The sequence below is a fragment of the Gallus gallus genome, chromosome 2 (genome assembly GCF_016699485.2).
Source record: "Gallus gallus isolate bGalGal1 chromosome 2, bGalGal1.mat.broiler.GRCg7b, whole genome shotgun sequence".
NCBI classification, from domain to species: Eukaryota; Metazoa; Chordata; class Aves; order Galliformes; family Phasianidae; genus Gallus; species Gallus gallus.
The window spans coordinates 46,626,066-46,653,893 of record NC_052533.1 but is presented as its reverse complement, the minus strand read 5'-3'; the positions used below and the strand labels follow the sequence as shown (position 1 = coordinate 46,653,893).

Below are 27,828 nucleotides of genomic sequence, written 5' to 3'. Positions count from 1 at the left end.
TCAATGAACTTGAAACAATCAGTGATCTTGCTTGAGGCTGACCACTTTTTTCTGGCTGGAGGTCCTAAGAACAAGGCAATGCTAACATGCTGGTGCAGGTGGCTTGCTTGAGTTCTAGAGCAGATGCTGGGGAGTGTCAAAATTAGATGACCAATTGTTTTGCCTTTTTGCAGGTTCCTGTTTTGTCTCCTTTGGAAGGTCATATATATCTGAAGTTAAAATGCCAAGTAGACTCTTCTGTGGAGGAAAAAGGGTTCTTGGTACAGTATTCACTTAGAATTCCTTCCTTGGAAATAACAGGTCTTACTAAATATACTCACTTCACTATTTAACTTCACTTATGTATTTGTGGTGATAGTACAACTCAACAAAACACTGTATTTGTTCTTCCTGAATCAAACCCCAAAACCTTTCTAGTTTGTCTTCTAAACCAGCCTAAATTAAAGCTGTCTTTACTACTGTTTCCTTTTATTAACATTTTAGCTCGTATACATTTTTCTTGTTAAGAGTTTGCCTGTTATTCCAAACTTCAACTTCCTTTGCTGTAGTTTGTATGTGATGAGATTCTAATTTCACTGCCAGAAGCTCTTAGGAGACATCTTGGATTTCCTTTTTTGCTCTGGTATGAACAGATTATCTCTAGCAAAAAATGCTTACTTCATTGTATGCCCAAACTTTTACTTAAGCTACTTTTTAGAGACATCTTAAGCAGTTCTCTCTCTAAAGCTGGGCTTTGGAAAATACACTTGGGTCTAACAGATGGAGTTGTTGAGATTGTATCCAGCAGATGGCAGTAAATATATTATGAAATACGGCATGCCATTAAACTATCTTTATTCTAGTGTTTTCATATTTTTTTTCAAGCAGTTCTGTCTCTCTTACTTAATGAAGTCTGTTAAGCTTTGATTAGATGCAAACATTTTGCATGCTTGTAGTGTTTGATATCCCATGTTTTTGTATGCTGCTTTTAAAACACATTTGTTTACTTCTGTTATGCATAAAACCTGGAGAACAGTGCATGTATTAATTTGGTTTGGAAAGGTTTGGAAACTCCCTGCCTTATTAAAAATGTATAATCTAAATTACAAAAAGTAGAAAACAACATATGAAAAATTAATTGAAAAAAAATGTTTTGTACAAGTTCCCGAGGAATTGGGAATAGAAGGCAGACAGTGAACTTGGCATTGTAATACTAAGGAAATGGGCCTTGAAATAAGCATAATCCTGTGTTCTATGAAATAAACTACCAACAACAATATTTAAGATTATTTTCTAACTTCTTTTAAACTGTGTGGACTCCTGAGTGTAGCCTGTAGCATCACCAGACATAAACTTTGTGGTCCTGACTTGTAAGTCAAGATAACACAACAGTTTGTGTTATACTAGTACGTAGTTTGTGAACCACTGAGAAAGTGTCTTTTATGTGTTAGCCTCCATTATCTGAAAATAACAGGAATGCTTAACATTGTCAATATTAAAAATTTAGTCATTTGAAATAGCAGTGATAGGTGCGTTATGAGCAAAAGGCTACAGTCTTGAGAGTGATAGCTTAAACCAATTTTCCACTCTATGTGGAAAATGAGTCTGCTGTTAGAAGTCTCTCCCAGTAGGTATTTTCTTCTACTTAAATTTTACTACAGTGAAGGGTTTTATTTGCAAAACCATTCTGTGGGGAAAAAATAGTTGAGTATGAACCAAACTGAAAGTATAATGTTAACGCTTTTTTCTTTTTTGCAAGACTATGTTTGAAGATGTTAGTGGATTTGGAGCATGGCATAGGCGCTGGTGCGTGCTTTCTGGAAACTGTATATCTTACTGGACATACCCAGATGATGAAAAACGAAAGGTAGTACTGTTCATAAAGCTCAAGACTAAAGTACTGTAATACTTTATGCTATTTACCGATCTTTTTTTTATAACTAATACTTTAGGTTTCAGATAACTACATGCAGAGCATGAGATTCAAACTTCTAAAACTTCCTTAGGGAGTGGAGAAGGCTTGTCTTCATAAATATGACATAAACCAGGGCAAAAGTAGAAACTGACTGTTTTATCTGTTGGGGAAGGGGGAAAGTAATGGAAAATCTGTAATCAATTACCCTTTTAGCCTTAAGACTTCCTACTGTATTTGTCAAATGAGTAATGCAGAGACTATTTAATTGAAATTGACCAAGTTTGTACAGGTTAATAAGCAGACTGTATCCAGTTGTCCTAAATTTTAGACTAAAAATTAACCTTAACGCTCGATATAGTGAAGAGTGAGATTGGGCAATCTTTCTATACTGTATAAGCATGGCTGTAATTATGGACTGTATTGTTTGCAGTTGCTGCTTTCTTGGATCTCTCTTTTATAGCTGAAATTGGTGCTTTTAAAAGTGGCTCTTACATAAACCTGTGTTATTGTCTGGCTAATGAGCCAAATCAAAGAGGTTCATATGTCACTAAGGTGAACCTTGTATCTCCTTAGCCTTTCCTGCGATGTGTACTGAAATATCTCCAGTTACTTTAAGGACTGCTTTCAAGAGGGTTTTTCTGACTCACTTAAGCAGTTTACCATTAAATACTTGCTTTGTTTCTTGGCATTGCACTTCCTCCCCCCCCCCCCCCCCCCCCCCCAAACTGTGGCAAACTCTGATTCTTATGGATCTTCTATGCCAATCCAGATGCCTGAATTTAGTTTATTTCCAGCTAACAAAGGAAGACCAAATGCTGATATTTGCCAAAATATATCAGTGTACTCTGTTTCCTTGCCAGGAGAGATGAAAATAATCTGTCTACTATAACGTAATAATTAAAAAAAAAGCTAAAAATTGAGATGATGATGATGAAATAATTTTCTTATTCTCCTTTAGTCCACCAAAGCTGCTTTCGTTTGTCTTCCAGACTGTTCTGTTCTTGAAAATGTTCTAGGCTTATCTTTCTCAGAGTGACAATGATATACTAAAAGAATGATACAGGTATATATAAGAATATACCTGACTACTATCTACAGCGATGGTAAACTTTAAATGTTTTGTCTGTTCTACCATGCATGGTAGACATAGCTCAGAAATATCAGTATTGGGCAATTATTGCTTTAAGTGATGACATTTTATTTAAAATAAGCTTTGCATGTTGGGAATACACATTCTGATGGATATACTTTTTCCTAATGTTAATTGAAAAGGAGCTATCCTTTTTTTCCTGTAACCTAAATTATATTAACTATCCATGTATAGTGAATGTTCCCAATAAAAAGCAAGCTCTTCTCCTGCTCAAGAGCTATTTGTTATGTTGCTATAGTGTGACGTGTTCTGTAGGTGTGATGAATTGGAAGAGGTCTGTGACTAACTATAGGTGTACAGCTGAACCTCTATAGTCAGTGAAAAGGGATAACCACCTTGGCAATTAAGATACTTTTAAAAAGTGTCTAGCCATTTACTATAGAGGGAGCTAAAGCAGCTAGACTCAGCAGCTAAGTGCATTAGTTGCATGTTTAAAGATGAATCCATGTGCTTATAGACTCTGACAGGAATGATGCAAGCATCCCTGAAGTGCTTGCTTTCTGTAGGCTTTGATAGCATTTGCTCAATCAGTTTAGATTTTATTATGAGTTCTCTTGAATCTGAGAGTTTAAAAGCAAAGCTTCTCTTGAAAAAGTGTGAATATATCTTTCTAAAGTCTAAGCCTTTGAGGAATAGATTTGTTAACTGTATTGTATATTCTATTGTCTGTGTTTTGCCTCACCTATGGCTCTTTTCAGTGTGGAAAGTAGAATACTTCTATTTATTGGGGGAGAGATTTCATTTAAAAAATTATGCTAAAACATGATCAGAATTATTAATCGTAGCAGTATTCTTTACTGATGAGTGAACTTGACTTTCAGCATCCTTTGGGCCGGATAAACTTGGCTAACTGCACCAATCGTCAGATTGAACCTGTCAACAGGGAGTTCTGTGCCCGTCCGAACACTTTTGAACTAATAACTGTCCGTCCGCAGAGGGAAGATGATAAAGAGACTCTTGTCAGCCAGTGCAGAGATACACTCTGTGTTACAAAGTAAGTGGATAAAATCATGAACCTCATGTAGTTTATGGAAAGGGAAGACTGTCTTGCCTCACGTCATGGTTTTAAAATAGCTTTACAATTTTGACATGTCAATGCAGAACTCATTTAAACATTTAGATTCTGGGGATCACACTTAAATTGTTTTTTTCACTTTTAGTCCTGTTTTGTTTTATTATCACACTTCAATCTTCTGGAAATGCTGAGTTCTTTGTTCTTAAAAGTAGAAATACAAGCTGGTTTAGTGAACTTAGCAGAATTCTGGAATACTTGATTTCATTTTTTCCTTTGTTATTTGGGATTCTGTAGATAAGCTTGACCTTTTTTCTGAATCTATGTAGAAGAGGGGGAAGACATCTAATTCACTGAGTTTTTTGCTTTTTAGGAATTGGCTATCTGCTGATACTAAAGAAGAACGTAATCTTTGGATGCAAAAGCTAAATCAAGTTCTTGTTGACCTTCGTATGTGGCAGCCTGATGCTTGCTACAAACCGATTGGAAAGCTTTAACCACAGGAAGGAGAACATGAAGAAAATACCTATGCAAAAAGCCATGTGAACTAAAAAGGAAAAAAAATTAAAATCTGTGGAAAGTCATCTGGATCACTTAAGCTTTAAATTTGAGAGAGTACATACCTTTATATAGGGCTGTTATGCAGTATTTTTGTCTCACTTTAAGGATTTTAAAACTTTTATTTCATAGCTTTTGAGCGTAGTAGGAAGAAATTAGCTGTTTCTAAATGTGCTAAATATTTATATAACTTTTTTTTGGGATGTGTTTTTAGCTAAGTACATTCTCTTCTTGAAAAACTAAATTATTGCAGGAAGTCGCACTTCAGGGGTCAGGGCTGGGGGGAAGCTAGTGAAAACACAAGCTTACTAGCTAACTCAGCTCCCTGAATGAGTAGTTCAGAGCTCTCCGAGAAGAAAGGTGTTGAAGCAGGAACTTTAATGTTAGAGGGTTTTTTTCATAATGATCAGGCATAGAAATTAATAGTAAATTTTATTCTAAAGCATGCAATATAGGCATTTCTTGCTTGCACAATATCCTTCTGGGCAGAACAGGAGATATTCACAATATTCATGCTTCTTCTGTTTTAGATATTTTTGTTTCTCGTACAAACTGGTATGGATAAGTATGTGACATGTATACTATGTCGTTTACAGGTGTGGAATTATGTATGCAGTATATTGCACTTTGATAGAAATGAAAGGTCTTGAATATTTTTGTTAGGATTGCTGTATTAAAAATAAATTTAGCTTTAGGGTTGTGTACGTTAGTATTTCCTGGGTCTCACAGTTTGTACAAGCTTGAATTCTACTCCATTTGAGAGCCAGAAATAGGTTGTAAAATAGCTTTTTTCTATAAGACACTATAAAGCTGCTATCTACCAACTAATACTCTGGCAGAAAGTATGGGTCTTCCTCCTGCCATAAATGACTGTAATTGCATATAAAAACAGTACTACAGACCCATCATAAAATGCCAAAACTACTCAGTTAAAATCTGCTATTTTCACAGCTTTTCACTGTTCTTAGTGAAATACTATCTCATTACCCCACTATTACAAATGCAATAGTGGAATACTTGTTTAGCTCTTGTATTTTCACACTCGAAACACTAAATTCTGTTGTCTTAAACTGCCACTTTTGTACTTCTGCTTTTAAATCTACTTTTTTTTCCAGTGTCTTTAAATATTTCCAAATCATGTATTGAGATTTATTTTATCCTTTTAAAATAAAAAAAAATAAAATGCTATGTAACTACTTTTAATGTCATCTATGCATTTGAGACACTAGTTTGTAGGTTAAAGAAGAAAAGATAGACTCCGTACAGTGTTTGGGAAAGGATTCTATTCAGTGTATGTATCCTGAAATCTTTATTTGGGAAGATAACGTGCTTCCTCAGGTACCTAGCATTGAGTTCTGCAGTGGGAGACCAAATTATTTCTGGGCAGTTACCATGAACTAGTCGGAATAATACATCTGGATGTAGAGGCTGCTAGAGAAGAGCAGTTTGAGTGCGACAAGGAGAAATGGTTCTTTTCTCTTATGGTAGGGACTTGGCAGCAGAGTAGCAATATAACATAGAGGAAGAGTAAATTTAATCCATGGATTCATGGTAGACCATCCACTTACCTTTTTCTTCCAATGAGATGTTAGTAAAAATCATTAGATATGAAGCAAGAGTCTATGAACATAGAAATAAGTGGCATACTTTTATTTAGGTTAAATGGACTATTAACCATTTGTGGAAACTAGTATTTGTTCATTGCCTAAGCTAAAAAATATTCTCAACAAGGAAACATGTCACCTGTTACAGTTTATACAAGATAGAAAAGTTGGCCTTGATGGTGAGTTCCAAGCACAAGCTGCAAGTGATGGTCACCTGTACTACTGCATGCAGAAGCATAAGACACGAGCTTAGCAAGAAGCCTCCATTTATGCTCTTGTACCATGCTCCTGTGAACCTTCTCCCATCTCACATTTCCCCAATTCTTCTAGGGGTGAGCAATGGCATTTCATTTTTCAGAAATGGTGACAGTGGTGGTCTGTTTTCTGGGCACTGCAAGGTAGGCATGAGGAAGTAAGGAAAATGCTGGTGTGAGGGGAGTAAGTTCCTATGTTATTTTGGCTGCTGGTGCATTAAAGCCTTGATGAATGTTGAAAGCAGAAATACAAGAGCAATCATTCTTCTTAAAATTATACTCTTAACATTAGAAAGTGATTGTACTCTTTCTTCTGCACAGACCAGGCAGGGCCTCTAGGATTTTATCTCTGTTTTTGCTAAAGTGAAAAGCCAAATACAGCTACAGCGTTTGAAAAGATTCAGACAGAAATGTGACTGAAGGATGAGAGGTCTGCTCTATGGGTTGACACTTTCTTGTGTTTAGTTGAGCCTTTTGGAAGAAGCCAGACCAAGGGCATTCAGAAAGCTCTTGGTAGATATAGATGCTGTTCTTTACCTCAAAAACAACTCAAGATGGCAAAGCATTAAGTTGATGTGAAACACAAATGGAATAACTAATAACATTCGTCATAATCAACCGATCTAAGCATCAAAACAGTTAAATTAAGGGAACAGTACAATTCATCACTTGCTGCTGCTTTAGATTAATTAAGCTTTGTCAGAATCAGCTATTTAAATATATGGGTACCAGTGTTTGATGGTCGAGGGTGTATGGAGATCTTCAGCTGTTTAAATATTTTTTACATAACAGAGATATAGATGATGGCTTAACAACCCTCCAGTTCCTCCTTATTTGCAAATAGTTACTGCCTTAGTTACAAATATGGTTTTTGCAGCCAGCCTGATTTTAATGCTGAACTGCAGAGTTTGCTGCTGAGGCGTGAGGGCGAGGTTTGTTCAGGGCTCCTGCAGCCAAGGGCGTGCCCATCTTGTGAAGCGCCTCAAGGACTGCACCAAGCACAGAGCAGTAATGCTTCTAGGGCAAATCTGAGAGCTCTGAGATTTGCCTTTGGAGGTTTCAGGTCTCTTGATTGAGAGGATGTTCTAATTTTGTAAGAAGGCTTTTTCCACGGTTCACCATTTCAAGATGTTTACTAATAAGAAATTCTACAAATGGAAAATGCTTTGCTCTAGGCAATGAATCTTTTTTAACTGAGGAAACTTCATTTTCACTAGCTTTTATAACTCCTAATTGGCATTATTAAAACCTAACCTAAAATGAAACAGTGATTTGCAATGCGATTGCCTGAAAATTTAGCTTCTAAACACATGCTGTTCTCTTCCCCCTTCTTAATTGCTTCATTTCCTTATTGGTGTACGGGAAATTATCTGACACGATTCCATAGGTATTGTCCTGTTGTGTCTGATCTGTAGCAAAACCAGAGGTGGATGCACTTGACTTTTGTCCTGGTGGTGTTTTTAATGAAAGACAGGAAGGCTGACTTGGCAAGCACACGTTCAACACTATGCTCTTTGGCAGAGAGGTTTTGTACTGCAGGTGGATGGGTTCCCTTTTCCCACCTCTAATTCTTGATAGCAGAGGCATGTGTGAGGAAGAATGGGTTCAAACTGTTTCTTGGGAGACGGGATATTTTGGTAGCACCTAAACACCTTGACTGAATTGGAGCATTATTAGTAAGTATAATTCAACTAAAGAATTGATTTCCTCTTGATTTCCTGTAACAGGTAACTAGAATATTTTTATAAATGTTAACGGTTGTCCCGTAGGTTCCATAATAAACTGTGTTGCATTGACTAAAGAAAAAGTCAGGGAAGAAGATCTATAACACGTTCAGGTCCTTGTCTGCCTATTCAAATTGCAGAGCAGATGCATCTCGTGCAGACACAGCCGGTGTGTTCAGGTCCACGCACAGCCAGGCCACCTCACTCAGTTTGTCAAGCAGCCTCAGGGCTCGGTCACAGCTGATACAGCTTTATGCAGAGGACACATTCAGAACAAAAATCAGACCAGGTACCTGAACTTTGGCTAACTCTGAATTCAGTCATGCCATGCTAGCACTTCCTATTTACCATGATTTTCACTGTGTAATCAGTACAACTTTATGCAACCAGTAGGGCTGCTAGTAGAGCAGAGCTGTCTCTAATACTGATTGATTGGGTATTTTTTTGCTGTGGAGTTCTTTCTTTCTCTTTTTTTTTTCTCCAGCAATAGTGGGTGAGCTGGTGTAAAGACCACTCTTATTTCTCAGTCTTCAATTCTACTTACAAAGTAGAGCGGATAAGAGCTGCCCGTTACCTTCAGTGATTCCTGAGGGCATGCCTACATAACAAGCAGGAGAGCATCTTGTGTTTGTTATGAAGTGAAAGAGTAAAGATGTGCTAGAGCTTTAAAAACTTATCTGTTTTAAATATGTTGAGTAATATGATACATTGGTAAGGTTACCAGCTTGTAATGGTGTTGAAGAGAATGTGTGTTCAGGCTGACCTAATGCTACCAGGCAAATCTAATTCCTAGTGCCTTGTTATTCCTGGCACACTTTAATAAGCAAATAGCAGCTAAAGAACGTACTGACAGTCAGGGCAATTACACATACACAATTCATAGTAACAAAATGAGTTGGGTGCCCCCCTGTCCCTTCTGGGATCAGATTAGCTGTTGAAACAGTGCAAATGGAAAGGCAAGAAATGATGTTCTGCAAGGAAAACAATGAGGTTTGCTCTACGTTGAAAAACTCTGGATTTGCAAACCTGTACAATAAGTGGTCTAGCTAGCAGGTAGCCTTTGATTTTTATTTTTGATGCTCCACAGAAAAACTTGCCTACTTGTGCAGGTGGATGACTTTGCAGTTTGAGATGCAAGGCTGATAAGAATGCAGTTGTGCTAGATTCAGCACTGTTGGCTCTTGGTACTGCTATTTTGAACAACTGAAAAAGCAGTTTGGCTCCGATTACTTGCTTCCTCTTTTTTAATTTCTTTCTGTTTTTCGGTCTCTAATAATTCTGTTTCCTGGAATGTACTGGGAAGTATCACCATATGCCATGGCTTCGTCAAGCTGGGAGTCAATGTCCACCTTGATCTTTGAATATAGCTTCAATCTGGTCGTTGAATGGATTCTCCTTTCCAAGCACTTGAGGCCATTCATGTAGTGCCTTCTGCCAGGTAACGCTTGTTCCCAGGGCTGCAGCAATCTGCAAACATCACAGATAATACTGTCAATTTATTGTGTCTCTACAACATGGGCGTTTCATACCAGCACTTAGGAGTCCCCGCCAGAAAGAAAACTCCTCTCTATATTCACATTGAATCACAGAATCATTAATGTTGGAACAGATCACGTAATCCAACAGTCAACCCATCCCCAGTGCGTTCAGGAATGGTGACTCTACCACCTCCTTGGGAAGCCTGTTCCAATGCGTTACCAGTCTTTCTGAGAAAAAAAATGTTTCCTAATGCCAAAACTGAACCTTCTCTGGTGCAACTTGAGGCCTTTTCCTCTCATCCTATCTCTGTTACCTGGGAGAAGAGGCTGACCCCCGCCTCGCCACAACCTCCTTTCAGGTAGTTGTAGAGAGCAATAAAGTCTCCCCTGAGCCTCCTCTTCTCTAGACTAAACATGATGGACTAACCTCAAACCAAAGAAAAGTTCAATCCAGCTGCTTGAACAGGGGAAAATCCATTTGAACAGTAAAAATAAAACAAAGATTACATATCTGCACCTCCCTGACCAGTGCAAAAACTGGATTTATCAACAACTGCTAACTTCTAATGGAGTGAAAATTAAGAGATGACCTCCAAACGTTTATTTCTGAAGATGTAAATTAGTATATTAAACAGTTCTTTTTAAGGATGGGAACATAAGTGCAATTTGCGAGCACAAAGTTCCACCTTCTATTACAAACGTGTTGTCTTTTGTCTTTGCAAATTATTTTGTCAGTTACAGGAAAACGGAGAGATGATAACTGCAGGCAGCCAGATCTCCAACAATTTCCTGATGCCTATGCTGTCTGGGAAACAAACTTCTGTTCGAAAGCCATAGGATCTGACTTCTTTCTCTGAACAATTATGAAAGTTTTTCAAAAGCACTGCTTGGATATAATGCATAAATCTCTTGCCAGTCCAAAGGAATTCAAGCTCTTCAGTCCCTCTGATACTTCTAATAACTATTCACTCTGATATCCTATAAGGAAACCTTAGGTGCTGAGAAAAAGAGGTCCAATTATATCCAGGTTCAAAACCAACCACCTCTGATTCTGTGAGTGCACGGCTGCTGCTGGTTGCCTTCAGAGCCTTTTCCCAGGAGAGCTGCTGGAAGTGGTAAAATAGCTCTTCTCCTCGCTGTCAGAACTGCTCTGCCTTTCATGGACTGTTTGCCCTAGAAGTTATTCACTAGAAAGAAATTGTTTCTACTGTATTGCTAAGGTGAAAAACATCAAGGGTATGAGGAAGGGAAAGAGGAAACAGCCTGATTTGCCTTTAGACAAGCTTTCACACTTTGCTAAATGCATTTTTGTTTTAACTTCTACAATTATATGGTGACTTTACTTTCAACCCTAAAGCTCACGCTAACATTAACTGTGAGTCTTAAATAGGGCTAACAAAGCCATTTTGTTAAGGGCCAAGGTGGGTTCATAGAACCAAACTGTTTGAACTAAAGTTTTAACTTTTGGGAACAGGCTGGAGCCTTTGGGGAAGTTTTATGCAATTCTTTGTAATGCTGTGCTTTTGAAATAACGATGGGCCTGGAGAAGCCAGGAGAAGAGAACCTTCTTTTATTCAGAGCTCATGCACAAAAAGCCACACCTGTGGGGTAGAAGCTCTTAGAGTCTTGTATGTTGTGATCTCATTAAGCAGGGACACAGGTTAGGGGAGAGGGATAGGGGAAATTGTGTAACACGGTGTCTTTTCTTGGGGCAAATTCCTAAAGTGACCAAAGAGTTCTTCTTGGACACCCTATGCCTCCAGTTGGCTGAGACCTGTCTGTGTCAGAGGGATCTGCCCTGGCATGGGAGTCTCCAACCCAGCTTCACAAGGCCCTAAGCCTTCCCTATGCTTACTGATTTTGTTTGCTTTTGAAAAAAGAATTGTCTTTTCATGATGCACCCTCTGAAAAAGCATCACAGGAGGTGTGCTCTTCAGTATTCAGACTGCTGTTGACTGCAGTTTAAGACACACGTACTCAGAATGCCCTAAATTGTGCAGGTCCTGCTCAGAGAACAGTTCATGTGGTGCTGATGGTTTGGATAATTTACCCTGGATGAGCAGTGAGGAGTAGACAGAAAGCCTCACAATTTGGGAAATCATAGGCCCTTTTTCAATCCCAAACATCTTGTGCTTTGAGACCAGCTACAATTCACATGGTTTTTGTGATGATGATGATTTTCTATGAGGCTGACAAATCCTAATCAGCCTTTAAAGCAAATACTGCCCATTCCTTGTGCAGCTCTGGGTGACCATGACTGGGAGGTAGCTGTGCTGTGTTAGCAGCTTCTGGATGGTTTTTCCTCCTGTACAAAGATGAGAATAGGAACGCTTCTCAGCAAAGTGTAAATACACAACTAATCTGATATGTGGTATTTTAGTTTCTCTTTTCTTTTTTTCTTTCCTGGCTATAATGTGTTTTGCTCAGACTTAAAGAAAGAAAAAAGGGAGAATCTAATCACAGTCAAGCTGTGCTTTCCTGCCTGTACATAATCATTAAGACTCTTCCAAGCATCTCAGTTTACAGTTTGTGATGCTCAGGGCTTTCACATTCTCTGTGGTAACTTTGTAAAAGCAAGAAATGAAGCAATTTGTAGGGGATCCTGTTGAAATGCATGGCCGTTCCGTACAAACAAAGCAATCAGCTGTTCCAGAGAGAAGCAATGTCCTTGAAGCCATCTGGCACTCAGGATGGTTTGCATTGAGATTTGTAGAATGCAAGAGATGCTGAAAAACTCCCTGGGCTCCCCCTGTAGTCAATGGGAAGAGAAAGTAGGATTTCTTCCAAGGGCAACTGAGCAGGACCTGAGAGAGCACTGTCTCAGAGATTGCCCTAGAGGGATCCTAAGAGGTCTGGTTAAATGCCTTGATTTTAGGTGTTAAATGCTGGGATTTTTGTCTTCTTACAGCTTGATCTGTGAGTTTTGGTTAAAGAATAAATAAAAGATGCAAAATCTGCAGAGCACAATTTTAGCTTTGAAACCCGAAATAGAGGATTATGCCAAGAATGTGTATTCACAATCTTCAATTTTGCAGCTTAATGAAAACGCAGGAAAATGCCCTTCATCCCCCAGGAACACTCCATATGGGACACAGTTCTGGGCTGGGCTAAACAAATGAGTGCTTGGTGTTTTTGCCTTCTTTCAAGGATTTTTAAGAATCAGTTACTCTCTATGGACACTATTTACTTGAAGTGTCCTAACCTAACCTTTTTCAGTGCACGAGAAAACAGAGTAGCCATGATGGGACATACGGATTATTGTCTTTTTCTTTCTTTCCTCTTCCTTCTCTTTGCAATGATTTGTATGCGGCTTTTGGAAAGATTCAATTCTCTTCCACTCTCTTCCTGTTTAGTTGGACCAATTTCTATCAGATACACCTGGTTATACCAGTGAGTTATTTTTTTCTGTCATTAATGAGATACAAACAAGGGGCAAGTGAAACCTAGGGGCAGAGCTCAGACTTCTTCTGCCCAAAGGAGTTTCACTACCACTGGGGATCAATCATGGTGTCCCTCTAGCAAGAGCTAAAATGCATACACTTCCCTCAGAGTGCTGCTCACTTCAAATATTTGTGAATATTTCTCAAATGCTTTGAGATCTGCTTTGAGAAAAATTCAGCAAAATTGTCCAGGCAAGGACTTATTCATCATATTTATTTGCCGAGCTGTACATGATGAGTGAGGAATTGCTGCAGAGATGGAGGTAAGAGACCTCAATCCCTTGGCAAGCCGCAGGGTATCAACTCTCTTGTGCTAGGCAGCATTAAGTGGTGTTAAAACCGTACCTGGCCAGAGGCTGGTATGAAGTCAAACCTTAAATAAAACTTGTATGAGGAGTCAGCGAGTTGTTTGTCATCTCTCTAAAGCTTACTCTTAAAAATCATGCTGTGCTCAAATTTCCCCTGCTTTGTACTGCGAGAGCCGTTCGTTCAGAGCAGAGTGCTGTGTCTCAGCCCAAACAGTGCTGTGCTGATAACAGGCTTGTGTACAATAGCAGGAAAAAGAAAAATGGATTTAAAGTGGTGGATGTTTGGATAAGGCTAATTAATAAATCCTAGAAGGGAAATAACTCACTTGAAGTGAGGCATATCTACAGCTGGCACCTTGACTGTATGGGAAATCGTACCTATAAAAGCATTAACGTCATCCTAACAGCAGGAGAGGGAGATGGTAATGACGGTAGGATGCTGGGCCTGGGGGGAGAAAATACGGCAGCAGTTGGATGTGTGTAGGCTTGCATCTGCCCTTCCATGCCCTTCTGTCATTTTCTTCTGGCTTGGGAAGGTTCCCTTCAAGACAAATGCTTGCTCGGCTACATGCCATGCTGTCTTGCAGGGTGTAGGCAGGAGCGTGTTGGAAAGGCTGTGAACTGGTGAGCCTGGCTCTTGTGGTGGCCTCTTGCTGGTGGACGTGTACACCCTCAGGTTAAGGTGTAAAACCACCACAAATAGCTTATCTGCACACCTCCGGGCTCTCTCAGTGTGCAGCTTCCCCAGATGGCATGGTTGGAAACAGGCTTGATTTCATCGCTGTTTTCACACCCGTTTCATTTGCCAAGTTTTCTCTAATTACTTCCTTTCAAAAGGCCCACAGCAAAAAATCTAGGCACACTCTCCCCACGTCCTCAGGCTGCAAACTTGTATCTCCCTGCAGCTATCTTGTGGCAGTGCCTGGTAGCCAAGCAGGCACTAATGCTGACATGAAAGAGTCACTTTGGGAACAGGAAGCTTTTTTGGCATGGCAAGGGTGAGCCAGGCACAAATTTGCTTCACCTCATCATCACAGATGTAAAGGATATCGAGGAAAACACTTATTTTGGCTTTGGATTTCCCAGTGCAGCTCTTCACCGGCTGAAGAGACAGTTAGTGGGGAAGCTGCTGAAATGCAGCTTGGAATGCAGTTCTTGGAATGTGTGCCCAATAAAATGCTTCTCCACTCTTTCCTAGGAGTTCTTTTCTATTGGCATTGCATTGGGTTACTTGGTGATGGTGTGGGAGTGAACGTATGTGGGGTGTTGTCTTCCATCATAAAACCCCCTCCTAAATTCTTTTGAGGATGGGAAAAAATGATGTGGTATTGTCATTTGTGGAGCAGTCATACAGTTTTACACAGGTTGGTATTGGGAAGATGGGACACTCTTTTGCTTCACTTTTCAAGTATGTATTTGTTCCGAAATTTGTGTGTGTTTGAAACCTGAAGCTATAGAAGAGGAATCACTTTTTTTTGTAGTTGATCTAAGTTGACTTAAGAGCTGGTTGCTCTTAAAAACACTGTACAGGTTCAGAAAGGAGTACTCTAAAAGCAAACGTGATGAAAACTAGGCAAACCTAGCACAAGACCACTGAGCCCAAGCACGGGGTTACAGTTGAGCTACTGTTTCTCCTCTCCTTTCATCCGCCTCTGACTGCAAACCTTCCCTTGCCACTCCTCCTTGGAGGCAAAGAAATGGGGAGAGAAGTTCTTCATAATACATAGCCACAGAGCATAAACTAATTTACATGTATAGCTTCAAAACGAATGCTTTGATGTGGGATATTTCTAGGGGGATCTGTGGCCTTGGAGGATGAACATGGACAAAGGGTATGGGAAAAGGACATGGACATGGGAAACAGGCATGAACATGGGCACCGGCAGGGTCAACATCATGGTCATGGTCATGGTTAGGGGCAGGGACAGAATGAGCATGTCTTAGAAAAGAGAAATCCTACAGTCCACCATCCCCTCTGCAGGACAACCAGACACCGCAGGCAGACACTGGCATCCCACTCTCCACACCTCTCGCTGCCATCGCCTCAAGGATTTTACCTGGCTGGGGTGGAAGCCATCCACTGGCTCGATCAGCTGCCAGGGCTCACCGCCCATCCTGTGCCACTCTTCGGCTGCTGTGGAGCACAAAAGAGGAGGGGTTATTGCACTGCACTGAGATAGGACCCCCCCCATCCTCCTCCAAATGCCCACAGTACTTTTAAGCTCACAACAACGCTGAGCGAAGATTATGATAATTTATATAAAGTTGTCAGAGCCATTACTGCATGCAGTCTCCATCTCCTTGGGGCAGTATTTAAGATTTTATTGTTATTTTTTAAAATCTGAAATATTTAAGCAAGGAAGTGCTTTGAACGTAAATGATTGTAAAACAATTCCCTTTCCCTCCAATAAGACCAGTGCTGTAGTGAGTAAAGCTATAAATTATTTAATACTGATGTAATACTTTCATATTTTCCACTTTAGTTGCAGCTTCAGCAGAGCAGGAAATATATATATGAAAGGAAAAGCTAAAGAAAACAGTGCTTTTTGGAGAAAGAGATGGTAACACAGTATTCACAGGGGCTGATGTCTGCAGGAATGGGATGTCACTTTCAGTTACGTTTCTTCCCAGTGGCCTTTTTCAACTCCAACAAAATAACCTTTTGAATTACATAAGCATGACAGTCAATGCAAATGATGCTCTACTGTGAGCCCCAGAGCCATTAGAGAAGCAAAAAGCTCGCCTTCTTCAAAAGGGCTGTAGTGATCAACCATGGGACCAGTGCATGTAGCATTAACAGACTGTAAATTTGATACTTTATTTTATAATGATAGATTAACTGTTATGTGGGCATCCTGTCAGGAGAAATATATTCTCCTTTCAAGTGCTACAGTTTTGACCTAGAATTACCACCATGGACTCTGGCTGTTGTGGCAAGAAGCGATGCTTGTATCTTCATTCTGGCCTTGAATTCATAGACTGGCAGCATTCCTGCTTTAACTATAGGAATGTAATGATGATGCTTCATTCAACACCAAAGTGACTTGTTTTGGAGAACAGGGCTCAGAGGTTTATTTCAAAACTGTAGTATGTTGGGCATAATGAAATGTTCATCCTATGTTACACCAGGGACTGGGCTCACACACGACACACATGGCATGAGCTTGCCCAAGCCTTATAGATGTTGTCTTACATTGGGTATGAGGCTGTGTATTGTGTTTTACTTTAGACAGACTCCCTTTCCAGTGCCAGAAACAGCAAGGTGAGCAAAATTTCTGGCAACAAAGGTCAGTTTTGTCTATTATTACACTTGACCTCCAAAAATCCTAGAGCTGTTCTTGGACAAATAGGTACCAACTGAGAGCATCCAGCGATTGCCTTAGAAGTGTCTATTTCTTAGGCTAGGCTAGGCCAGAGCTTGCTCACATCCACACCTGGAGAAGTCAAAACCAGACCGTGTTACTGCACCACTTCTTTACATAACCACTGAGTTCTTAAGCCGAAGGCAACATCTCAACTTGAATGTCCACCTAAATCCCAAATAAATACTATATACCCAAGAAGGCTCCATCCAAGAAAGCTGGGAGTGGCTGTGTACATTCTGGCACATGCCCACATAGAACTATTGTCCTCACCACAGCATGCAACCACTGCTAAATATTTGATGTCTGGGGAGTCCAGGGGAGGATTTGCGTTTGCTTCAAGAGGAGAGCAGAAAGTAGGTCAGCAGCCTCAGCTCGCTTCTGAGTGCATCCACGAGCTGACAGCTTTAGTAATGGAAGCGCACATCACCGGCTCCAGGGCTGCAGGAAACTTTGCAGAGTGTCTGTCAGAGATGGTGTTTGTACGTGGATGTATGTTCGTTTGCCTCATTTATTTAATGCAGTGTAATCAAGAGCAGCAAATTACATCAAATGTTTCTTTTTCTGAAAGCAAATAAATTACCTAATGTTAGCAAATTTAACTTATTAAAGTAATTTGCCTACCCAGCAGGTAGTTTGTTCCAAATCCCAATGTCTTGTTAGATATTAATTAGCCAACACTTGGCCACCTTGAAACTCTTTGCTATGATATCTAGCTTGACAGTGGGGTCGGCATCTTTGAGATTCAGCTTTGGCTGGAAAAAATCCCATCCCCTAAGCTTTACTTCCTCCTCCGTGTGCTCTGCATGAGACCCAGCCCAGCTCCCAGAACTGGGTCATGGAGAATAAAATAAATCTGTGAGTTTGATGGGTTTTGGCTCTGGCTGAGACTTTTGCAATAGTCCTCGGTGCCTCAGCAGCCTTGTGCTTCCGAGGACGGGCAGACTCTGATTGGGAGAGGTGTTAGAGATGTACACTTTGAAGTATTGCCAGCTGCTTCTGTCCCTTCATGGCTCCACTTCTAGCTGTCTATGTTCTGAGATTTAAAATGTCATTAAAAAAAAAAAGAACATATGGTCCTCAGGCATAATTTTTCAAGCAGGACCTCTTGGTGAATACAAAAATAAGGAAATGCAGATCAGATTTTTTATTTAATTATTATCTGTATATAGAATCTAAAAGTCCGTGTTACTGAGGAGGCCCCAGGATGGTCAAACTGGAACTTCGGCCCTGCGGGCTGAGGGGTGCAGACAGTCACCGTGGGGAAGAGGTGTATGGCAGCGACCCCATTGCCCACAGGGAGGTGACAAGAATGTTTCTACCACGGATTTCTCAGGAGTGCTTCTGCTTTCCTTGTGATATGTGGTACTGTAAGTTCTGTTTGTACTGTGTCAGCAGCAGAAGAAAGTGATTTAGGGAATATGCTTACATAGTGTGACTTAAGATCACATAAGGGTGAGTGTTGCAAGTCCCTCAAGTCAGTGTAGAGTGGTATTTTGTTGCAGAAGGAAACACAGGAGAGAAGCTAGTTCCTACTGAGGGAGATGCTTTTGGAAGCACTGAGCTAAGGGAAGGTGGCTGCATTTGTCAGGGAGGAAAACTGACTGAGAAAACCTGCCCTTGGGACAGAGCTAACGCATTGGGATGGGTTAGCATCCTGGCATGGGGTTTGAGCACCACTTGAGAGAGGAGAGGGAAAAGCCACTTACTTTGTTTCAGTGGGAAATCCATGTAGAAAACATCAAAGTTGGCAAACTTCTGAGTTCTGGTGATTTCTTTCAGGACATTGGAAAGTTGTAAGGCTCTCTGCAAAAATCAGGCAATGTAGTGACAACTCACAATGCACTATGCCATTGTAGATTGTACCAACTCAGATAATAAGATTAACATGGTACATAGCAATTTTACCAGAAATTTCTTTTAGCAGTGGCCCTGCTCCTGGATAACTATTTAGGCTCTCTCATTTCAGGGGCCTTTTGATGAGTAGCAGCCCAGTTCCTCTTAAGGAAGACAAACTTTCTGTAGAGGCTAAACGTTCTCCTTTCCCATTATCTTCCTGCTGCTATATCAATGGTACTAATGCTCAGATAGACAGGCCATATTCTGCTCTTAATCTCAGAGGAGTAAATTGCCTCCATCAGCTGCTGACCCAACCGATAAATCCAGGGTAAATTCTACAGCCATAACAGAGATTAAGATCTCCTAAATATTTAACACGTACAGTTTGGATGATAACACAGACAATTAGTTTCAGACAGGAAGCCAGAAGGGAGATTGATTCATGCCCTGCAGTCATAGAGCTGTTCATGGACAGCGGCTACATGCCCTGTATGTCCTGTAGTGCTGGTGCTAACACATAAAGTACAATCCTGCTAAGATTTAGGAATGTGCTTAATAAGTCAAGAGGGACAGAGCATCCAATGAAAAACGTATGCAAACCCTGGCAAGATTAAGGCCATATTTTTTGTTGACCATGCCACCAGGAGCAATGTGCTTGAGGGACATCAGTGCAGGCCCTAGGCAGGGGTTTGCTCCTGCTGCCAGCAAAACCTGTGCCATCAGCTTATCATGCTCACAGTCCCTGGCCTGTAAGCAGTTTCCTTATCAAAGAATTTCTTCTCGAAGAGCAAGACTGAACGTTTTTGTCTCATGAAGATCATGGAGACCCCAGGGAGATCACATCTTTCAAGAACGAATTTGGACAGCTGAGGGATCACAAGATGAACACAGATTAGCTGTGCTGTGCTCTGAGAGTCTGTGGGATATTTGAAAGGATGGGCACAGAAAATTCCACATCTTGTCACCCACATTTATGGAAGAAGAAGTGTTCTGATGTCCTGCATTTGGGATACCAGGTTTAGTCCAGCATCGTAATAATCATATAAAAGACTAAAGCAAAATGAATGAGATCAGTACACAGTTTCTGTGTAAGCTTTCTTTCGATATGGAGATGTTGCATATTCTTTTAGTTGCTCTGCATTCAAATGATGTATTTTTATCTGTTCTGGCCGTTGTGAAATGATTTGGGGCATCTTGTGCTGTTTCAGTGAAAACATCAGGTTGTATAACAGAAGGCACCTGGTATTTAGGAAGAATTTCATCACAGACTGGGTGGTCAATATTGGAACCGGCTGACCTGGCAGATGCTGGAGTCTCCACCCCTGAAGGTATTAATAAGACTTGTGGACACGGCACTAAGGGACACAGTTTAGTGGCAGGTCTTTGTAGGTCACGTGGATAGTTGGGCATGCTGGTCTTAGAGATCTTTTCCAGTGTAAATAATTCTAGGATCCTATACAAGATTCATGGGTAGAGCATGGAAGATTCTCTGGGCAAGAGGGTGGACCGCACAACAAACTCAGAGGTATCATTTCTCCTTACCTCTGAGGTCAGGTTCCTGAGGGTCTCGTTGGCAGTCAGCCAGCCGCTGCAGGGGCTCACCTGGGTGGGCAGGGGAGGCAGGGAGTCAGTGGCAAGCAAACGAGAGGGGAGGGCATGGGTGCTCCTAAGGGAGAACTTACCTGAAGGCAGTTGAGAAAAGAGTACAGTTGGCTGTAGGTGACATCTCTGTTCAGCTGCCCTGCAAAACACAGAGAGGGAAGCTCTGCATGCCCGGTGGCCACAGGTACTGCCGTAACTTGACTTTGTGGCTCCACACATCCCCAGATTTTGTCAATGCTGTTCCAGGAACTGCACCCAAATGAAATGGGCTCTTCGGGCTGCTTTGTAGGAGCAACAAGGTACAAGTGTGACTCCTTATCTCATCCTACAGCCAGGGAACAACAGCAGGAGAGCTCAAACATCAAGGGCTGGTGGGAATGTACCAGACCCACACAGTCCCAAGTGCCAGGTCCTGACGTGGTCTGCTGGGGGAGTCTGGGGTGCGAATGGCTGCTGCAGCCGATGGGTTTGGTCTACACGAGCCCAGGTGGGTATTTTGGCAGAAAGCCAGGGTGACGGCTGGTAGAGCCTGATGGGCTGCCAAACAGGGAAACCTCCTCGCAACCTGTCGGAAGATCTGCCAGAAGTGATATCTTGCTGCAAAACATGTTGCTGAGGATTAATTGGTTCCCTCTGAGGTGATTGAAGCCCTCTGAAAAATTGCCAACCGGCCCTATAGCTAATCGCTCCTGGTTTGGCTTGAGCCAAAAATGCTACGTGTTATCTTTGATAATTAGACATCCAGTAGAGGAACTGCCCCTGTGATAAACATGCACTCAAGCAAAGAAGTGCACTTGTGTGACTGAAGAATTATTATTGTAGACTCCCCCTCAGCCAGAAGGATGGGGGATTTCCTTTTTTTTTCTTTTTCCTTACGTTTTCACTTGATAGCAGTACAGTGCTAATTTGAGAAAAGGTGATGATCACAGAATCACAGAATCACAGGGGTTAGGAGGGATATCAAGAGATCATCAAGTCCAACCCCCTTGCTAAAGCAGGCTTCCTGTAATAGGTTGTATAGATAGGTGTCCAGCCGGGCTTTGAATATCTCCATAGAAGGAGTCTCCACAACCTTTCTGGGCAGCCTGTTCCAGTGCTCCATCACCCTTACCATAAAGAAGTTCTTCCACACGTTTGTATGGAACTTCCTATGTTCATGTTTTAGGTTATTACTCCTTGTCCTATCACTACACACCACTGAGAAGAGCCTGGCTTCATCCGTTTGCCTCCCATCTCCCTTTAGATCTTTATAAACGTTGGTCAGATCCCCTCTCAGTCTTCTTTTACCCAGACTGAACAGATCCAGGTTAGCTAGTCTTTCCTCATAGGAGAGATGCTCCAGGCTCTTTATCATCTTTGTTGACCTTCGCTGAACTCCTTCTAGGAGATTCCTGTCTTTTTCGAACTGGGAAGCCCCGAACTGGATGCAGTAGTCTAAATGTGGCCTCACCTGGGCAGAGTAGAGGGGGAGGTTCATAGAACAACAATAGAAATGGAGACTTCAGACTTCCTGAGAAAAGGAGTGTACTTTTGAGGGGCAAAATGACCCACAGTATATCATGCAGAAGCTATGGGGCCTCTGGTGATGACTAAACTTGAGGAAATCAGGCACAAAGCCTCCTGAAAGCTCAATTAGCCAAAATTATTTGAAGATATAATCTACCATCTTAATGAAGTGATTTACCTTCTCTTCTCTTCCTTTACTGATGAAGACTAATATGGCAACAACTTCGTACTTATTCAGATGCAAGAAGGGTCTCTTCACCCAAAAATCAGAAGGAACATACTTTTGGTCTGAAACTTGGAAACAGAATGGCCACAACAGTTCCTCATGCCTACACTTGAATGGAGAACACCAAATACACTTTTGCTACATGTAAAAATGTCATGGTTTTATGATTTTTGTTATTGGTATTTCGATAAAAAGTTTCTTTGCTACCTGGATGAAGTATTTTGTGTTTTTCCTTTATTGACTGTGGGATAATAAGAACAAACATTATCTCAAGGCACCTTAGGGCAACTTTACTCTGGTGTGAAGTTTCAGTCGTCACACCTACATGCAGAATAGGAGATGGCAGTCACCCCAGTGCTTGTGGAAGATTTATTTCTCCAGTATCTACTCAGTCTTTTGCAACTCCTTGGCTTAATCCTGCCCTGGTCCACACCTAGTTTTACCAAGACATCCATCAGTCAGAGAGTGGAGGTGTTCACCAGGTACCCAGCTTGTTTCCACATCCACATTTTGTGTTGAGCATGGTTTGGTGCTGAGTGGGTTTGGGCACCATAGGTTTAGGGATCTGCCCTCTAGCTGCTCTATTCCATGCCGGGGGTGACTATCCAACTGCACAGGCAATCTCATATTTTCCAGATCTCCACTATTTAGGTTTGCTTGAAATATGCCAATAGACTCATAAATTACTCAGGGAAAGAAGGAAACATGAGTGAGTAATAACCAATAGGACCCCACAACATCTCATATTTACCCAGAGGATGATATCTGTTGTGCAGGTTATCCCAGAGAAAGCGTCCATCCACCAAGCCTGTCAGAATCACGTGGCTGCTGTTTGGAAGCCGGGAGTCCAGGTATCGCAGAGCTTGCATGACATTGGAGAACATTTCTTTGGGGGTGGTCATGTGAGCCAGTGTGTCCCGGTTCCTGCAGAAGAGAGTGCAAACAGGGCATTGTGTCAGGCAATGCTGGGCCTACAAACAGGCACGTGCAATAGCAGCGCTTTCTTGTTATCTGTTCCTCCATAGTAGGTTAGGTAAATAAAACCTCATAGAAGTGATACAGTGCTCTTTAGACTCTTGTTGTTATTGCCATAATAATGAGCGATGCAGAAATTCATCATAACAAACAAAAGCCTTCTCACTGTTAAAAACACAGGAGGGCATGCAGTCTTGTTTTGTGGAGTGACCTGTGAAGTTGAAATAAATTCCAACTTACATAAGAAAAACAAACAAGCCAAACTCCCCCAGGCTTCCTAGAGAAAACTGCTCTTGTTATATTAATAAAACAACCACTTTGTTATATAAAGAGCACTCGCCTGATCTCTCCTGAGTGCTATTGCCTCATATCAACAGGTGATGACGAGTGGAAGGAAGTGTACCCAGACAGGTAATCTCCATAGGGCTGGGGAGATGATGCTGGTCCTGTTGTGGGGTTGCAGCTCAGCTTGACCAAAGCTTTCAGAAGGAAAGGCCTTTTCCTAGAATCCTTTATCTGAAGAGCACCCCAAGCCTTCCACGTGGTACAGAGGCTTGGAGACTATTCCCTGTCAAAGTACATGAGCCCCATATAGCCAATGTACAGCTTCCTCATGAGTAAGAGCAGGGCGAGCTCAAGATGGGGATGACTAAACTGCTGAGAAATTAGGCAGGATTACTTGCTGGTGAGCATCCTGCAAAAGCAGGAGCCTTCACAACCTTTGGTGTTTCGTATTGAGGCACTAGAAATGGTTGTACTCTGGGGAGGACTGAGTCCTATGTGGCAGTGCCATGTTTTTCCATTAAGGATCTGGGATTCCTTACCAGGCTACATTTTGCCTGCAAGACAGTAATTAGACAAGTTTCCTGGGCCTATTCTTTGATTTTATTGCAGCATGTGTTTCTGCAGTATCTGAGAATTTCTGAAGTGAAAAACAGCAGTAAGATTCAGGCTCATTCTTGTGACAGCCACCCAAGCAAAATACTTTTGAGATAAGGCTGTAATTTTGCCCTTAAATTATTTCATTTTTCACCTGCTGGTGTTACAAAACTTGATTTCAAAATACTGCTTTGATGTAAAGTCGCAACAGTAAGTAAATACAGCAGAGGGAGATGAAACTGATGTGGCATTCATAGCTCCACATTCTCTTGTCATTTCCCACTGAAGACATGCAGGTGTTTCCATGCATTTCTTTACATTTCTTCTCTGTGCCAGGCTTTGAAATTAAAACTTCTGGAACCTCTGGAAGCTGGTATCATCATTCCAGCATGTAGCAAGTGGCATTAGTGGCAGGATGTTTGGCTGCCTGCATTGGATCTGGCTATTTTAGGGAAAGCTCCCTGGTCCCCTATAATACACAGATGCATGGATGGATGGACACATGCAGCTCATGGATGTCCCACAACCACAGGTACCGCACAGAGACAGCCTCATGCAATCTGGACAAAGCATTTCCAGCTCTTCGTCTCCACTTTTGGGCCATTGTCACCCTTGTGTTTGCTGCAGAAGCTGTAATTGCAAAGCTGGAAAAGAGAGGCTGGAGAAGGTTGCCTTGCACTAAGCACAACCAAAAAAAGGTGCAGCGACAGCGTGGTGTCTGCAATTGGTGGTGCTCATTATTTTCAGAGTGTGGACACTACTGGGAACGTACACCACACACTCAGTTTCTTTATCTCCCTCCTCCACAAGAATCCATGTAACTCACTGCTCTGCCCTTCACATGAAATATGTGCATTTTAACCATGCCTTGGCTAAGAATTGTGTCTCCAGTGTGCTCAGCGCATCGCTCTCTTGTCTGAAGGTAAAATACAGGATATAGCCAGAAAGACACAATTACTGCTCTTCAAAGATGTCCTGAAAAGGCTTTTATTTGTCTAGCTTGTGGCTTAAAGCCAGGCATTCTGGATGCTGTGCATCCTCTTTAACCTCTTTGGGCATTATCAGACCATAGAGTGACCAGATGACTAAAACATCCTGCTGTGCTCCCCATCCCATTCAGTGGAAGCATGATGTTTCCATACCAGCTGCGGTATTTCCTTTACTGGAGTCACAGGGATCACTGCAGCTACCAACCCTTTTGATGCTATGGATGTTGTGGAGGAAAACAGACAGAAAAGAGAGTCAGAGCAGACAAAAGTGTCTCTGGCAGGTAATGGGCACCGTGACAAAGCAGTAACAAATACTGTTTTGTAACATACAAGTGGATGACATAAGGTTGAAATGATTTAAATTAGTGGAGAGCTTCTTTTTTTCCTTCAGGCAAGAATAGAAAGCTGTGTTAGGGGCAGGGGAAGTGAAAGGATTCACCTGCAGAATGAGGAATAAATCAGAGGGAAAAGCAGTGATTTTAGCAAAATGGCAGAGTTTGAATACATGCTAAGCAGAGCCTGGGCTAAACCTGGGAGAAGACACATCAAGATGGCTCATGGGCACTGCAAGGGCAGAGAGAGCCCTGAGTAGTTCTTGTCCATCTGTGTCTGGAGCACAGCGCCCAACATGCAAAGTTCTAACCCAAGCACGTGCTGTTAAGCAAAGCTTAAGACCACTGAAATGGGGATGTGTTAATGACAGCCTTCATAATAGTTCCAGCTTTATTATATAGTCTGCAGATGAGCCCTCAAAAGCGTTAGAAGGAGACTTGACCTATATGTGCATCACAGAATCACAGAATCATAGAATGGCCTAGATTGAAAAGGACCACAATGATCATTGAGTTTCAATCCCCCTGCTATTGTGCAGGGTTGCCAGCCACTAGACCAGGCTGCCCAGAGCCACATCCAGCCTGGCCTTGAATGCCTCCAGGGATGGGGCATCCACAACCTCCTTGGGCAACCTGTTCCAGTGTGTCACCACCCCCTGTGTGAAAAACTTCCTCCTAATATCTAACCTAAACCTTCCCTGTCTCAGTTTAAGACCATTCCCCCTTGTCCTATCAATATCCACCCTCATAAACAGCCGTCCCCCCTCTTGTATATATGCTCCCTTCAAGTACTGGAAGGGAAGCAACTTGAAGGCCGCTCCCTTCAAGTACTGGAAGGTCTCCCCAGGACCTTCTCTTCTCCAAGCTAAACAAGCCCAGTTCCCTCAACCTTTTCTCATAGGAGAGGTGCTCCAGCCCTCTGATCATCTTAGTGGCCCTCCTCTGGACCCACTCCAAGAGCTCCATGGCCTTCCTGTACTGGGGGCCCCAGGCCTGGACTCCAGATGGGGCCTCACAAGAGCTGAGTAGAGGGGTACAATCACCTCTCTCTCCCTGCTGGCCACTACTCTTTTAATGCAGCCCAGAACACAGTTGGCCTTCTGGGCTGCAAGTGCGCACTGCTGGCTCATGTCCAGCTTCTCATCCACCAGGACCCTCAAGTCCTTCTCTGCAGGCTGCTCTTAAAGAGATCTTCTCCCAGCATGTTTTGGAGTCACACTCTGCCATCCCTACTGGATTCACACTCAGCCACCCCTACGGGAAGGGTGAGGGGGAGATGCTCTTCACGCAACAGGGGATCATCCAGCCTCTCACAGTCAGATGGGAGGGGGTAACCTCAGAGACATTGAGGGATGGAAACAAGTCCCTGTTTGGGGCAGCAAGCGGACAGCCTCTCAGCCTGTCCCACCTTCCCAGGTGCCCTTACATAACACGTATGAGGCTCTGGAGCTGGACGGACTGGGGGATGTGGATGTGGGTGAAGGTCCACACACGCAGGAGAGATTGTCCAGGGGTAGTCAGACTGCTCCCCGTATTGCTATAGCATCAATCAGGAAAAAAAGAAAGGCTGTCATCATAGGGGACCCCCTTCTGAGGAGAACCGAGGACCCCATATGCCTCAGACCCATCCCACAGGGAGGTGTGTTGCCTGCCTGGAGCCTGGGTGAGAAATGGTGCTAGGAACATCACTCGCCTGGTCAAGACCTCTGATTATTATCCTTTACTAGTTTTCCTCATTGAAAATGAAGAGGTAGGCAAAAGAAGTTCTCGGGCAATTGAAAGGGACTTTGGGGCACTGGGAAGACTGTGGAAGGGATTGGGAGCACAAGTAGTGCTCTCTCCTGTTCTTTCAGTTGGTGACTGAATGTATGGCTTTGCAAATGATGTCACATTCAGGGCTTTGGGTACTATGGCTTGGCACACAGCCTTAGGAAAGGGGGAATGCTGACAACGGATGGGAGCTGACTGTCTAGAAGGACCACAGATATTCGAGGGAGCAAGCTGGCTGGGCATGTTAGCAAGGCTTTAAACTAGATATGATGGGGGAAGGGGCTGTACTAGGTGACAGAGAAGAGTGTGGGAACACTGTCACCTTGGGGGGCAGTAGGGGGAAACCTCAGACTTGTCCTGGATGTATTAGGGAGGGCTCCTCCGAGAAGGCAACGATCATATATTAAAACATGTGTTTGAAAGTATCAGCCTAAATCAGATTCATTTCTTTGTCGTGGTTTCAGCTGAGATAATTTTCAGTGCTGTGTTTTGGATTTAAATGAGAATTATGTTGATAACACAGTAATTGTTGCTGAGCAGTGCTGCACAGGGCCAAGGATGCTCTTCATGTTGTGGGAATAAGGAGCTGGAAGAGGAAAGTTTAGAGCAGCTGACCTAAACTGGCCAAAGGGCTGTCCAATACTACATGGCATCATGCTCAGCAATAAAAGCAGCGGAGCTGGTTTGGGGAGCAGCTGATGCTTGGAGAGACTGGCTGGGCATTAGTCAGAAGGTGGTGAGCAATTGTGTTGGGCATCACCTGTGTTGTGCATTCTTTTTGTTGTTACTGGAGGTTTTTGTTAGTTTTTTCATAATCCTTCCTTCCTCCCTTCCTCCCTCCCTCCCTCCCTCCCTCCCTCCCTTCCTTCCTTCCTTCCTTCCTTCCTTCCTTCCTTCCTTCCTTCCTTCCTTCCTTCCTTCCTTCT

The 27,828-nt window shown here is 42.2% G+C and overlaps 2 protein-coding genes across 7 annotated transcripts in view; one reads left to right on the top strand and one right to left on the bottom strand.

Annotated features, from left to right (window-relative positions):
- ANLN (anillin actin binding protein) overlaps positions 1-5,807 on the top strand; it is a 28,906-nt gene extending 23,099 nt beyond the window's left edge. For all 4 annotated transcript variants that reach the window (XM_040695739.2, XM_015281683.4, XM_418836.8 and 1 more), the window contains 4 exons: positions 174-260; positions 1,739-1,846; positions 3,866-4,038; positions 4,430-5,807. In XM_040695739.2, the coding sequence (XP_040551673.1) occupies positions 174-260; positions 1,739-1,846; positions 3,866-4,038; positions 4,430-4,553 (492 nt within the window). In that variant the 3' untranslated portion in view covers positions 4,554-5,807. The remainder of the gene's footprint in view (positions 1-173; positions 261-1,738; positions 1,847-3,865; positions 4,039-4,429) is intronic.
- Positions 5,808-6,249: 442 nt separating this feature from the next.
- The window catches only part of AOAH (acyloxyacyl hydrolase), a 69,145-nt gene continuing 47,566 nt past the window's right edge, over positions 6,250-27,828 (bottom strand). For all 3 annotated transcript variants that reach the window (XM_418835.7, XM_004939531.5, XM_004939533.5), the window contains exons 17-22: positions 22,709-22,881; positions 20,306-20,364; positions 20,166-20,225; positions 18,494-18,590; positions 15,480-15,556; positions 6,250-9,663 (exon numbers count right to left, since the gene is read on the bottom strand). In XM_418835.7, coding sequence (XP_418835.4) covers positions 9,535-9,663; positions 15,480-15,556; positions 18,494-18,590; positions 20,166-20,225; positions 20,306-20,364; positions 22,709-22,881 — 595 coding nt within the window. In that variant the 3' untranslated portion in view covers positions 6,250-9,534. The remainder of the gene's footprint in view (positions 9,664-15,479; positions 15,557-18,493; positions 18,591-20,165; positions 20,226-20,305; positions 20,365-22,708; positions 22,882-27,828) is intronic.